The 14,246-nt window shown below is 42.1% G+C and overlaps 1 protein-coding gene across 6 annotated transcripts in view; it reads left to right on the top strand.

Annotated features, from left to right (window-relative positions):
• Positions 1–11,171, top strand: part of tspan18b (tetraspanin 18b) — a 122,857-nt gene extending 111,686 nt beyond the window's left edge. For 4 of the 6 annotated variants that reach the window (XM_036980587.1, XM_021605543.2, XM_036980577.1 and 1 more), the window contains 3 exons: positions 8,200–8,388; positions 9,512–9,595; positions 10,129–11,171. In XM_036980587.1, coding sequence (XP_036836482.1) covers positions 8,200–8,388; positions 9,512–9,595; positions 10,129–10,176 — 321 coding nt within the window. In that variant the 3' untranslated portion in view covers positions 10,177–11,171. The remainder of the gene's footprint in view (positions 1–8,199; positions 8,389–9,511; positions 9,596–10,128) is intronic. The other 2 variants (XM_021605552.2, XM_021605563.2) reach the window with 2 other exon arrangements.
• Positions 11,172–14,246: the final 3,075 nt, after the last annotated feature.

The raw sequence follows: 14,246 nt of genomic DNA, 5'->3' as shown, positions 1-14,246 counted from the left end.
CAATCAGGCTTTTATGGTAGAGTGGCCTGACGGAACCCACACCTCAGTAATTTGCTAAAAGGCACCTAAAGGACTCTCAGACCATGATAAACAAGATTCTCTGGTCTGAGGAAAGATTGAGCTCTTTGGCTTGAATGCCAAGCTTCAAGTCTGAAGGAAACCTGGCACCATCCCCACGGTGAAGCATGGTGGTGGCAGCATCATGCTATGGGGATGTTTTTCAGTGGCAGGGACTGGGAGAATAGTCAGGATCGAGGGGAAGATGAACGCAGCAAAGTACAGTACAGATCATTGATGAAAACCTGCTCCAGAGGGCTCAGGATCTCAGACTGGTGGCGAAGGTTCACCTTCCAACAGAACAACGATCCTAAGCACATAGCCAAGACAACGCAGGAGTAACTTCGGGACAAGTCTCTGAATGTCCTTGAGGCCTAGCCAGAGCCCGGACTTGAACCCGATCGAACATCTCTGGAGAGAGCTGAACATTTTTTTCACCTTTATTTAACCAGGTAGGCCAGTTGAGAACAAGTTCTCATTTACAACTGCAACCTGGCCAAGATGAAGAAAAGCAGTGCAACAAAAACACAGTTACACAAACAAACGTACAGTCAATAACCAAAAATAAAATAAAAATAGTGTACAGTACTATGTACAGTGTGTGCAAATAGAAAATAAATAGGCCCTAGAGGCAAAAATAATGACATTTTAGCATTAATACTGGAGTGCTAGATGTTGAGGTAGAGATATTGGGGTGCAAAAAAAGCAAGAGGGTATATAATAATATGGGGATGAGGTAGTCGGGTGTGCTATTTAAAGATTGGCTGTGTACAGGTACAGTGATCGGTAAGCTGCTCTGACAGATGATGCTGGAAGGAAAGGGGTCCAAAGGAAGTGTTGACTTTGGGGATGACCAGTGCAATATACCTGCTGGAGCGCGTGCTACAGGTGGGTGTTGCTATGGTGACTAGTGAGCTGAGATAAGGCGGGGCTTTACCTAGCAAAGACTTAAAGATGACCTGGAGCCAGTGGGTTTGGCGACAGATATGTAGTGAGGGCCAGCCAACGAGAGCATACAGGTCGCAGTGGCGGATTGTATATGGGGCTTTGGTGATAAAACGGATGGCACTGTGATAGGCTACATCCAGTGTGCTGAGTAGTGTTGGAGGCTATTCTGTAAATTACATCGCCATAGTCAAGGATCAGTAGGATAGTCAGTTTTACGAGGGTATGTTTGGCGGCATGAGGGAAGGAGGCTTTGTTGCGAAATAGGAAGCTGATTCTAGATTTAATTTTGGATTGGAGATGCTTAATGTGAGTCTGGAAAGAGAGTTTACAGTCTAACCAGACACCTAGGTATTTGTAGTTGTCCACATATTCTAGGTCAGAACCGTCCAGAGTAGTGATGCTAGTCGGGCGGGAGGGTGCAGGCAGAAATCAGTTGAGGAGCATGCACTTAGTTTTACTTGCATTTAAAAGCAGTTGGAGGCCACGGAAGGAGTGTTGTATGGCGTTGAAGCTCGTTTGGAGGTTTGTTAGCACAGTATCCAAAGAAGGGCCAGATGTATACAGAATGGTGTCACGCCCAATTTTTCAGTTTTTGATTTGTTAAAAAAGTTTGAAATATCTAATAAATGTCGTTCCACTTCATGATTGTGTCCCACTTGTTGTTGATTCTTCACAAAAAAATACAGTTTTATATCTTTATGTTTGAAGCCTGAAATGTGGCATAAGGTCGCAAAGTTCAAGGGGGCCGATTACTTTCGCAAGGCACTGTATATACAGAGAAAAGAGTCGGCCCGAGAATTAAACCCTGTGGCACCCCCATTGAGACTGCCAGAGGTCCAGACAACATGCCCTCCTATTTGACACACTGAACTCTGAGAAGTAGTTGGTGAACCAGGCGAGGCAGTCATTTGAAAAGCCAAGGCTATTGAGTCTGCCGATAAGAATGCGGTGATTAACAGAGTCGAAAGCCTTGGCCAGGTCGATGAATACAGCTGCACATTACTGTCTTCTATCGATGGCAGTTATGATATCATTTTGGACCTTGTGAGTGGCTGAGGTGCACCCGTGACCAGCTTGGAAACCAGATTGCATAGTGGAGAAGGTACTTTGGGATTCGAAATGGTCGGTAATCTGTTTATTAACTTGGCTTTCGAAGATTTTAGAAAGGCAGGGAAAGATGGATATAGGTCTGTAACAGTTTGGGTCAAGAGTGTCTCCTCCTTTGAAGAGGAGGGTGACCGCAGCAGCTTTCCAATCTTTGGGGATCTTAGATGATATGAAAGAGAGGTTGAATAGGCATTGTAACAATTTCGGCTAATAACTTTAGAAAGATTGTCTAGCCCAGCTGATTTGTAGGGATCCAGATGTTGCAGTTCTTTCAGAACATCACAAATTCTTATTTTCAATGACGGCCTAGGAACCGTGCTGAGATGTTGGCCGGGGTAGCGGTAGCCAGGTGGAAAGCATGGCCAGCTGTGGAGAAATGCTTATTGAAATTACAGATTATCAGAGATTTATTACTAGTGCAGTGGGCAGCTGGGAGGAGGTGCTCTTATTCTCTATGGACTTTACAGTGTCCCAAAACTTTTTGGAATTAGTGCTACAGGAAGAAAATTTCTGTTTGAAAAAGCTAGCCTTAGCCTTCCTAACTGACTGGGTGTATTGGTTCCTGACTTAACAGAAAAGTTGCATATTGAGGGGGCTATTCGACGCTAATGCAGAACGCCACAGGATGTTTTTGTGCTAGTCAAGGGCAGTCAAGTCTGGGGTGAACCAATGGCTATATCTGTTCTTAGTTCTACATTTTGTAAATGGGGCATGCTTATTTAAGATGGAGAATAAACTTTTGAAGAGCAACCAGGCATCCTCTACTGACGGGATGAGGTCAATATCCTTCCAGGATATCCGTGCCATGTCGATTAGAAAGGCCTGCTTGCCAAAGTGTTTTAGGGAGCATTTGACAGTGATGAGGGTTGGTCGTTTGAACGCGGACCCATTACGCATGCAGGCAATGATCGCTGAGTTCCTGGTTGAATACATCAGAGGTGTATTTAGAGGGCAGGTTGGTCAGGATGATATCTAAGAGGGTGCCCATGGTTACAGATTTAGGGTTGTACCTGGTAGGTTCCTTGATGATTTGTGTGAGATTGAGGGCATCTATCTTAGATTGTAGGATGGCCGGGGTGTTAAGCATGTCCCAGTTTAGGTCACCTAACAATACGAACTCTGAAGATAGATGGGGGACGATCAATTCAAATATGGTGTCCAGGGCACAGCCAGGGGCGGAGTAGAAGCTCGAATTGTTTGGGCACAGACCTGGATAGTATGACAGAACTCTGCAGGCTAACTCCGCCCCCTTTGGCAGTTCTATCGTGTCAGAAAATGTTATAGTTAGGGATGGACATTCCAGGATTTTTGGTGACCTTCCTAAGTCAGGATTCAGACACGGCTAGGACTTCCGGGTTGGTAGAGTGTGCTAAAGCAGTGAATAAAACATACTCAGGGAGGAGGCTTGTAATGTTAACATGCATGAAACCAATGTTTTTTAGGTTACAGAAGTCAACAGATGAGAGCGCCTGGGGAATGGGACTGATGCTGGGGGCGTCTAGTGTGTTTGGAACAGAGAGTAAAAGGAGCAGGTTTCTGGGCGCGGAAGAATAAATTCAAGGCATAATGTATAGACAAGGGTATGGTAGGATGTGAGTACAGTGGCGGTAAGCCTAGGCATCGAGTGACGATGAGAGGTTTTGTCTCTAGAGGCACCATTTAAGCCAGGTGCGGTCACCGCATGTGTGGGGGGATGGAACATAAGGCCTAGCTAAGGTATATTGAGCAGGGCTGGAAGCTCTACAGTGAAATAAGATAAAAATGACTAACCAAAACAGCAATAGACAAGGCATATTGACATTAGGGAGGGGCATGTGTAGCCGAGTGATCATAGGGTCCAGTGAGTAGCTAGACGAGCTGGAGGCTCGGCGATTCAGACAGCTAGCAGTCCGGGGCTAGCAGATGGGCCTCAGGGGGACGTTGCATTGGGAGAGCCTGTTGTAACCCCCTCGGAAGGTTACGTCAGCAGACTAGTCGTGATGGTCGCCTAGGCTCCGTGTCGGCAGCAAAGGGTCCAGGCCAATTGGCAAAAGAGGTATTTGAAGCCCAGAAATTGCTTGATAGATCTCTTCGGCTCGCCGGGAGATGGGCCAAGTAAGCACCAGGCTAACTGGTGTTTGCTTCGGGACAGAGACGTTAGACAGGAGTAGCCACTCAGATAGCAGCTAGGTAGCTGCGATGATCCGGAGTAAAGGTTCAGAGCTTGCGGTAGGAATCCGGAGATGTGGTAGAGAAAAGCAGTCCAATATGTTCTGGGTAGATATCGTGCTGTTCAGGCTAGCAGGAGTTGCCCGGGCTGAGGCTGGCAGATGTCCGAGTTAACGGTGGTGACAGCTAGCAGTGGCTAACTGACTACTAGCTAGTTAGCTGGCTAGCTCCTGAAGGGGGTTCCGGTTCAAAAGTGTAAAAATAGCAGATGCATTACACATTGGGTGAGGTAGGTTGCAGGAGAGTATGTTCAGTCCGTAGATGGAAAAAATATATATTAAGATAAAAACGAAGATAAAACAGACTACTCCCACTGCTACGCCATCTTGGATTATGAAAATAGCTGTGCAACGACGCATCCCATCCAACCTGACAGAGCTTGAGAGGATCTGTAGAGAAGAATGGGAGAAACTCCCCAAGTACAGGTGTGCCAAGCTTGTAGCGTCATACCCAAGAAGACTCCAGGCTGTAATCGCTGCCAAAGGTGCTTCAACAAAGTACTGAGTAAATGTGATATAAATACAGTACCTTGCGAAAGTATTCGGCCCCCTTGAACTTTGCGACCTTTTGCCACATTTCAGGCTTCAAACATAAAGATATAAAACTGTATTTTTTGTGAAGAATCAACAACAAGTGGGACACAATCATGAAGTGGAACGACATTTATTGGATATTTCAAACTTTTTTAACAAATCAAAAACGGAAAAATTGGGCGTGCAAAATTATTCAGCCCCCTTAAGTTAATACTTTGTAGCGCCACCTTTTGCTGCGATTACAGCTGTAAGTTGCTTGGCGTATGTCTCTATCAGTTTTGCACATCGAGAGACTGACATTTTTTCCCATTCCTCCTTGCAAAACAGCTCGAGCTCAGTGAGGTTGGATGGAGAGCATTTGTGAACAGCAGTTTTCAGTTCTTTCCACAGATTCTCGATTGGATTCAGGTCTGGACTTTGACTTGGCCATTCTAACACCTGGATATGTTTATTATTGAACCATTCCATTGTAGATTTTGCTTTATGTTTTGGATCATTGTCTTGTTGGAAGACAAATCTCCGTCCCAGTCTCAGGTCTTTTGCAGACTCCATCAGGTTTTCTTCCAGAATGGTCCTGTATTTGGCTCCATCCATCTTCCCATCAATTTTAACCATCTTCCCTGTCCCTGCTGAAGAAAAGCAGGCCCAAACCATGATGCTGCCACCACCATGTTTGACAGTGGGTATGGTGTGTTCAGGGTGATGAGCTGTGTTGCTTTTACACCAAACATAACGTTTTGCATTGTTGCCAAAAAGTTCAATTTTGGTTTCATCTGACCAGAGCACCTTCTTCCACATGTTTGGTGTGTCTCCCAGGTGGCTTGTGGCAAACTTTAAACAACACTTTTTATGGATATCTTTAAGAAATGGCTTTCTTCTTGCCACTCTTCCATAAAGGCCAGATTTGTGCAACATACGACTGATTGTTGTCCTATGGACAGAGTCTCCCACCTCAGCTGTAGATCTCTGCAGTTCATCCAGAGTGATCATGGGCCTCTTGGCTGCATCTCTGATCAGTCTTCTCCTTGTATGAGCTGAAAGTTTAGAGGGACGGCCAGGTCTTGGTAGATTTGCAGTGGTCTGATACTCCTTCCATTTCAATATTATCGCTTGCACAGTGCTCCTTGGGATGTTTAAAGCTTGGGAAATCTTTTTGTATCCAAATCCGGCTTTAAACTTCTTCACAACAGTATCTCGGACCTGCCTGGTGTGTTCCTTGTTCTTCATGATGCTCTCTGCGCTTTTAACGGACCTCTGAGACTATCACAGTGCAGGTGCATTTATACGGAGACTTGATTACACACAGGTGGATTGTATTTATCATCATTAGTCATTTAGGTCAATATTGGATCATTCAGAGATCCTCACTGAACTTCTGGAGAGAGTTTCCTGCACTGAAAGTAAAGGGGCTGAATAATTTTGCACGCCCAATTTTTCAGTTTTTGATTTGTTAAAAAAGTTTGAAATATCCAATAAATGTCGTTCCACTTCATGATTGTGTCCCACTTGTTGTTGATTCTTCACAAAAAAATACAGTTTTATATCTTTATGTTTGAAGCCTGAAATGTGGCAAAAGGTCGCAAAGTTCAAGGGGGCCGAACACTTTCGCAAGGCACTGTATATATATATTTTTTTTTTACATAATTTGCAAAATTTCAAAAAAACTGTTTTGGATTTGTCATTATGGGGTGTTGTGTGTAGATTGATGAGGAGAAAAAAGACGATTTAATACATTTTAGAATAAGGCTGTAACGTAACATAATGTGGAAAAAGTCAAGGGTTCTGATTACTTTCCGAATGCACCGTATAATGTATGTATGTGAAAACTACTTCTAAGATGCACACATTCAGACTCACTTCATTCGTGCTAAAAAGGGAGGCTTGCTTGTCTGGTGCTAGCACATGCGCAGATCAAATACACTGCTGGAACACCGATTAGAAGTGTTTACATGTCCTAATAATTCCAGAGATGGCTCAGAAAAACAGATGTTTTAAACTGCATATTCTTACTTACATTTTGACCATAGGCCGATTAAGATAAGCAGAGTGAGGTGTTTACATGACTATTGCATAAACTGCCTACTGACATAGTTTGTTTAATGTTTCATTATTGCTGTGCATGTAAATGTGCTCATTGACAGTATTGACAAGCCATCATACTGGTTAACACTTCGAACAGGACTGACCACCTGTACTGACTTTCCACACCTTAGCACACATGCACTCACTCCCACACACATACATTCATGATACGCACATCACAACTGCTGCTACCAGACTCTTATTAGTATTACTAAGTTCTGCACAATTTAAACACTTGCCCCCAATTCCCCTTCCCCAAAACACATGTAAATATTGGACTATAAATGGTGCCTTCCTGTATTATACTTATACTAAAATGTTTATTATATTTTACTGAGCCATTTACTTTGTTTGCATTTCGTTGGGCGGTGTATACCATGTGTATGCTGTACATACGACTAATAAAACTGTCTTGTCAAGTTGGCTGGATGTCCTTTGAGTGGTGGACCATTCTTAATCCACATGGTAAACTGTTGAGCCTGTAAAACCCAGGAGCGCTGCAGTTCTTGACACAAACAAGTGCGCCTGGCACCTACTACCATTTATTTTTTACCTTTATTTAACCAGGTAGGCTAGTTGAGAACAAGTTCTCATTTACAACTGCGACCTGGCCAAGATAAAGCATAGGAGTGTGAACAGACAACAACACAGAGTTACACATGGAGTAAACAATAAACAAGTCAATAACACAGTAGAAAAAAGAAAAGAAAAAAGAGTCTATATACATTGTGTGCAAAAGGCATGAGGAGGTAGACGAATAATTACAATTTTGCAGATTAACACTGGAGTGATAAATGATCAGATGGTCATGTGCAGGTAGAGATACAGTATTGGTGTGCAAAAGAGCAGAAAAGTAAATAAATCAAAAACAGTATGGTGATGAGGTAGGTAAATTGGGTGGGCTATTTACTGCAGCGATCGGTTAGCTGCTCAGATAGCAGATGTTTAAAGTTGGTGAGGGAGATAAAAGTCTCCCATAACCCGTTCAAAAGCACATCAATATTTTGTCTTGCCCATTCACTGAGTGGCAGACATACACAATCCATGTCTCAATGTTCTCAAGGATTAAACATTTCTTTCACCTGTCTCCTCCCCTTCATCTCCACTGATTGAAGTGACATCAATAAGGGATCATGGCTTTCACCTGGATTCACCTGGCCAGTCTATGTCATGGAAAGAGCATATGTTCTTAATGTTCTTAATGTTTTGTATACTCAGTTTTGTATACTCAGTGTAATATACTCATCTCTCCTCTCCTCCCCAGTTTGACTGCTGTGGCGTGAACAGCCCGGTGGACTTTGAGGAGAGCCTGTTCAGACTGATAAACCCTAATGAGATGGTCCCTGCAGCCTGCTGCAGGAGGGGTAGTCACCCCGGAGACTCAGCCTACATTCCCCAGGAGGAGTGTCTGATGGGGAACATGCTGTTCAGAAACAACAAGGTGCTGGTACTGGTACTAGACTACTTCAAAAATACTACTAAAAACCCTTTAATTATCTTTATTGACCCATTCACAAAGAGAATGGAATTAAACATTTCGCCCCTGGAGCAGGACCTCCAGAGCAGGGCATCTAGAGCATCACATCAGCAGTAGGTGGCACCTGAGATATCTGGCAGCCCTCCACATTCCTACCCTAGGATTTGACTTGGCTACCTTCCAGTTGCATGTTCGTCACTCTAACCTCGAGGCTACCACTGCCCACTCTCCCTGCCACACTGGGAAACAAAATCCTCCTCTTGCCTATCAGCTAACCTAGAGCAGAAGAGTGTTGGAGTGATGATATAATGGGACTGCTTCTCCACTGGCACTGTCCTCATACCGGTAGACTCATTAGTGCTTTTCTATGTTCTGGGTGTCAAGGAAGTATGTTTTACTGTGTAGTGCAGTGTGTGTATACTTATGCATGCTTGTATTTGACTATGTAGATTGGAGTAGGGTAGGGTAGTGCGGGCTTGGAGTAGGATAGGGGAGTGGGCGTGCAGGTGTGTGCGTGTGTGTGGAGGGAGAAACATACAGGATTTAGTCATATAGACAAATGGATTTAGCCATATTGACAAACGGAATGCACACGTTTGTGTGCTTGTGTGTGCGGGTCTATATTTATCTCTGTGTGTGCTTGCCTGTTTTAATGACTGTCTTGAGAGTGAAATGTAATTACAGTCAACACTGATAGGAAGGAGAGGCTCCAACTGTTGTTGTTAAGGCCTGTGGAACAATGCAGTATCTCAGGAAGGCGTCTGTCTCTCGCTGTCTCTTTCCCATTCACACACAGAGCCTCATTAAAAGCCAATGAGGCCAGGGGCCCTGTCTCAGTCTCTGTCTCTCAGCCCATTCATCTAGTCTATTGTTCACTGACGCATTCAGTTATGGCTTTGATGCTATTTATATTGTCCATGCATTTCAGCACACACACACATGCATGCATTTATGCACATGCGTGCACACACACATGCAGGCGCAAGTGCATGCATGCACGCACACACAGACACACAAACACACACATTTCAATACTCTCTCATATTGACTCATACTATTGAATTGTGACTGAGACTCTTTCCTCTCTGTGTGTTTTCAGGGCTGCTACTCAGCGGTGGTGGACTACTTTGAGCTGTACATCTATGTGGCTGGAGCGCTGGCCATCGTGGTACTCACCATTGAGGTAGGATTCAATATTTTGTTACTTATAATAAGCGCTTTGTGAGTAGCCTCCAAATCAACACATTTTTCCCTTATCAGTTGGTGTGATTGGTAATGTAAGCTGTTCAGAAAAATCCATGTAGCTTATCTCCCCCACACACAGTACACAGCAACGGAATCTGAAATACTGGAGAATATAATTTGAAGCAAGTGCTGCTCACTTTCCCGTTTATAGTACGATTGCCCCACTTAGTGGAGAACATTGGTGTTGCAGGACTGTTACACACCATACATTACATAGCAGAATTTACTGAGGAGGCATCTCTGAAGTCATAATTATGGATATGGCAATCTAGTCGATTTATTAGATTAAGCCAGAGCTGAATTGTCTAATTATCATCATGTAGATAGTTTTGGTTGATTTTGTTTAGTTTCCTCATCATCGTTTGGCTGCAGAACAGTCGACCATTTTAGGCTCGCAGAATTGAAACACTTACTTGTGTCTTGTTCTCTGTCCTGACTGCTGTTCTGACACTCCTCTGTTCTTCTCCACAGCTGTTTGCCATGGTCTTTGCCATGTGTCTCTTCAGAGGTATCCAGTAGGATTATCGCACCGCACCGTACACCGGACAGAAGGACTTTTTGGAGCTACAAAAGGGAAATCAGGAGAAGGGAAAGAAAATATGTACACTTGTAAATGTATTGTCCTCTTTTATATCTGCACAATGTATTGATTGGTTGGAAAACAAAACAAAACGACACTCAGAAAACAAACAACTTGTACTTCTCAGCTGGACCTTTGAGGTATTTGGTGGCAAAAAAAATTAATGATAGAAAGAGAAAAAGACAAGAACGACAGGAAAACGTATGTAAAGTGAAACAAATGTTTCATGGACCAGGTCTAACATGGACCGGGTGTATAGTAGTGGAACGCGAAGAGGACCTGGGTGAAACCAGGCGTGGTGAATAAGAGGACCCGGTTGAAGCCTGCCCTGCAGCAGAAGTAGCTTGAGACCCAGATCTGTTTGTGCTGTCTTGCTAGCTAACTGGGACTCAGGCTAGAGCAGAAGACACTGCACTGACTTTTGGATGAAGAATATTTATACTTACTGAGTAAAAAGTTGGCTTGACTAATATAGAAATCTGTGTTTTATGTACACTTTAGCTGTTCCTTCCTATTACCACTTCTCCCTCCCCCGATCCCCCGCCCTTCCATCTACTGATACCACAATTCCTCCATCTTTCCCACTCCCTCCCTCCACATACTATTGTTAGAGCCTTACCTCTTTAATGCTGTTAAAAGTCCCATCTATACTATGTGTGTGTGTGTGTGTGTGTGTGTGTGTGTGTGTGTGTGTGTGTGTGTGTGTGTGTGTGTGTGTGTGTGTCCTTGTATGAATGAATGCATGTGTGCATGTTGCCCCTTTTGACCATTCGAGCTTGAAAGCCAACTTCTGATAAAAAGTTAAAATATTGTATTTGTATTGTGATGTTCATTGCAATTGTGGTTACATGTGGCTTAGGTGAAAATAAATGTATTTGTATGCATTTGTATTAGATTCTTGAAAAGACAATGACATTAAAATGTTCTAAATGTTGTCCATGTGGTGAATTCCTTTCTGATGCTTTTAAGTATGTACCCAGTAAAGCAGGATAGAAGGCCTTGTCAGTTGCTCTTTGGCAAGGGCGTAGAAGGGTTCCCCAATGTTTGAAGCAGGTAAAATTGTCCCCACCAAAATACAGTACCAGTCAAAGTTTGGACACACCTACTCATTCCAGGGTTTTTCTTTATTTTTACTATATTCTACATTGTAGAATAATAGTGAAGACATCAAAACTATGAAATAACACATATAGAATCATGTAAACAAATCAAAATATATTTTAGATTTTAAATTCTTCAATGTATCCACCCTTTTCCTTGACAGCTTTGCACACTCTTGGCATTCTCTCAACCAGCACATGAGGTAGTCACCTGGAATGCAATTAACAGGTGTGCCTTGTTAAAAGTTAATGTGTTTGAGCCAGTCAGTTGTGTTGTGACAAGGTAGGGGTGGTATACAGAAGATAGCCCTATTTGGTAAAAGACCAAGTCCATATTATGGCAAGAACAGCTGAAATAAGCAAAGAGAAATGGAATATTATGAAAATGAGGGAAGATTATGAAAATTAAAACTCTCAATGGGAAGAAATTCACAAGTCATGTCCTTGGAGCTTCAGCCTAGCTGAGTGGTGTAATTTCTGGGGTTCCACTATCTATGTCCATAGATGATATAAAATAAAATGCAGAAGGGGTTGAAGCCAAAAGGCTGTTCAGTACTAATAATGTTTGAGAAGGTTTTGCCTAAGAATGTACAAATGAACTTCCTGGCTTTCATTGTTATAGAGTTTGTCCCACAATCAGACCTCAGCATAAGACCCAGATGCAGACAATTCGAATAACATATGTTTACTAACAAAACGGGGCAGGCAGACGACAGGTCAAGGGCAGGCAGAGGTCAGAAGGCTGTGAGACAGTGGTGTAAAGTACTTAAGTAAAAATACTTTAAAGTACAACTTAAGCAGTTTTCTGGGGTAACTGTACTTTACTAATTATATTTTTGATAGCTTCTACTTTTACTTCACTATATTCCAAATGAAAATAATGTACTTTTTACTCCTTACATTTTCTCTGACTCCCAAAAGTACTAGTTCCATTTTGAATGCTTAGCAGGACAGTTAAATTGTCTAATTCAAAAAACTTTTCAAGTGAACATCCCTGGTCATCCATACTGCCTCTAATTTGTCAGACTCACTAAACACAATGTAAATTATGTCTATGAGTGTTGAAGTGTGCCCCTGGCTATCCGTAAATTAAAAATAAAAATAAAATCGTACCTTCTGGCTTGCTTAATGTAAGGTATTTTAAAGGATTTATACTTGTACTTTTGGCACTTAAGCATATTTTATAGATTACATTTACTTTTGATGCTTAAGTACATTTTAAGCCAAATACTTTTAGACTTGTGCTCAAGTAGTATTTTTTGTTGTTGTTTTTAAAAAAGTGGATCAGCTTTAGTATTGCAGATAGATTGTTGCTTCCATCAATGTAATTGCCTGCATCACTTCCAATCCCCCATATATTTTTGGGGTAAACATTCACGACCGTTCAAAAGTGTGGGTCACTTAGAAATGTCCTTGTTTTTTAAATTTTAAAAAGTCCTTTTGTCCATTTAAAATAACATCAAATTGATCAGAAATACAGTGTAGACATTATTAATGTCGTAAATGACTATTGTAGCTGGAAACATCTGATTTAAAAAACAATATCTACATAGGCATACAGAGGCCCATTATCAGCAACCATCACTCCTGTGTTCCAATGGAACGTTGTGTTAGCTAATCCAAATGTATCATTTTAAAAGGCTAATTGATCATTAGAAAACCCTTTTGCAATTACGTTAGCACAGCTGAAAACTGTTATAGTGATTAAAGAAGCAATAAAACTGGCCTTCTTTAGACTAGTTTTGTATCTGGAGCATCAGCATTTGTGAGTTTGATTACAGGCTCAAAATGTCAAGAAACAAAAGACCTTCTGAAACTCATCAGTATATTCTTGTTCTGGGAAATGAAGGCTATTCCATGCGAGAAATTGCCAGGAGACTGAAGATCTTGTACAAAGCTGTGTACTACTCCCTTCATAGAACAGCACAAACTGGCGCTAACCAGAATAGAAAGAGTGGGAGGCCCCGGTGCACAACTGAGCAAGAGGACAAGTACATTAGAGTGTCTAGATTGAGAAACAGACGCTTCATAAGTCCTCAACTGGCAGCTTCATTAAATAGTACCCGTAAAACAGTGAAGAGGTGACTCTGGGATGCTGGCATTCTAGGCAGGGTAATAGATAAATTCTTAAATATTTTCAAAGACGCTTGGATCATCATCATTTGGACCGTATAGGTTAATAAGCCATATCTGCGTATTGTCCAATAACATATTTAAAATAATCCATCTACAGTTAAAGTCAGAAGTTTACATACACCTTAGCCAAATACATTTAAACTCAGTTTTTCACAGTTCCTGACATTTAATCCTAGTACAAAATCCCTATTTTAGGTCAGTTAGGATCACCACTTTATTTTCAGAATGTGAAATGTCAGAATAATGGTAGAGAGAATTATTTATTTAATATTTTATTGCTTTCATCACATTCCCAATGGGTCAGAAGTTTACATACAGTCAATTAGTATTTGTTAGCATAGCCTTTAAATTGTTTAACTTGGGTCAAACGTTTCGGGTAGCCTTCCACAAGCTTCCCACAATAAGTTGGGTGAATTTTGGCCCATTCCTCTTGACAGAGCTTATGTAACTGAGTCAGGTTTGTAGGCCTCCTTGCTAGCACACGCTTTTTCAGATTTGCCCATAAATGTTCTATAGGATTGAGGTCATGGCCATTCAAATACTTTCACTTTGTTGTCCTTAAGCCATTTTGCCACAACTTTGGAAGTATGCTTGGGGTCATTATCCATTTGGAAGACCCATTTGTGACCAAGCTTTAACTTCCTGACTGATGTCTTGAGATGTTGCTTAAATATATCCACATCATTTTCCTACCTCATGATTCCATCTATTTTGTGAAGTGCACCAGTCCCTCCTGCAGCAAAGCACTCCCACAACATGATGCTGCCACCCCC

Source organism: Oncorhynchus mykiss, chromosome 1, assembly GCF_013265735.2.
Source record: "Oncorhynchus mykiss isolate Arlee chromosome 1, USDA_OmykA_1.1, whole genome shotgun sequence".
Classification (NCBI taxonomy): Eukaryota; Metazoa; Chordata; class Actinopteri; order Salmoniformes; family Salmonidae; genus Oncorhynchus; species Oncorhynchus mykiss.
This window is presented reverse-complemented; position numbering and strand designations above follow the sequence as displayed.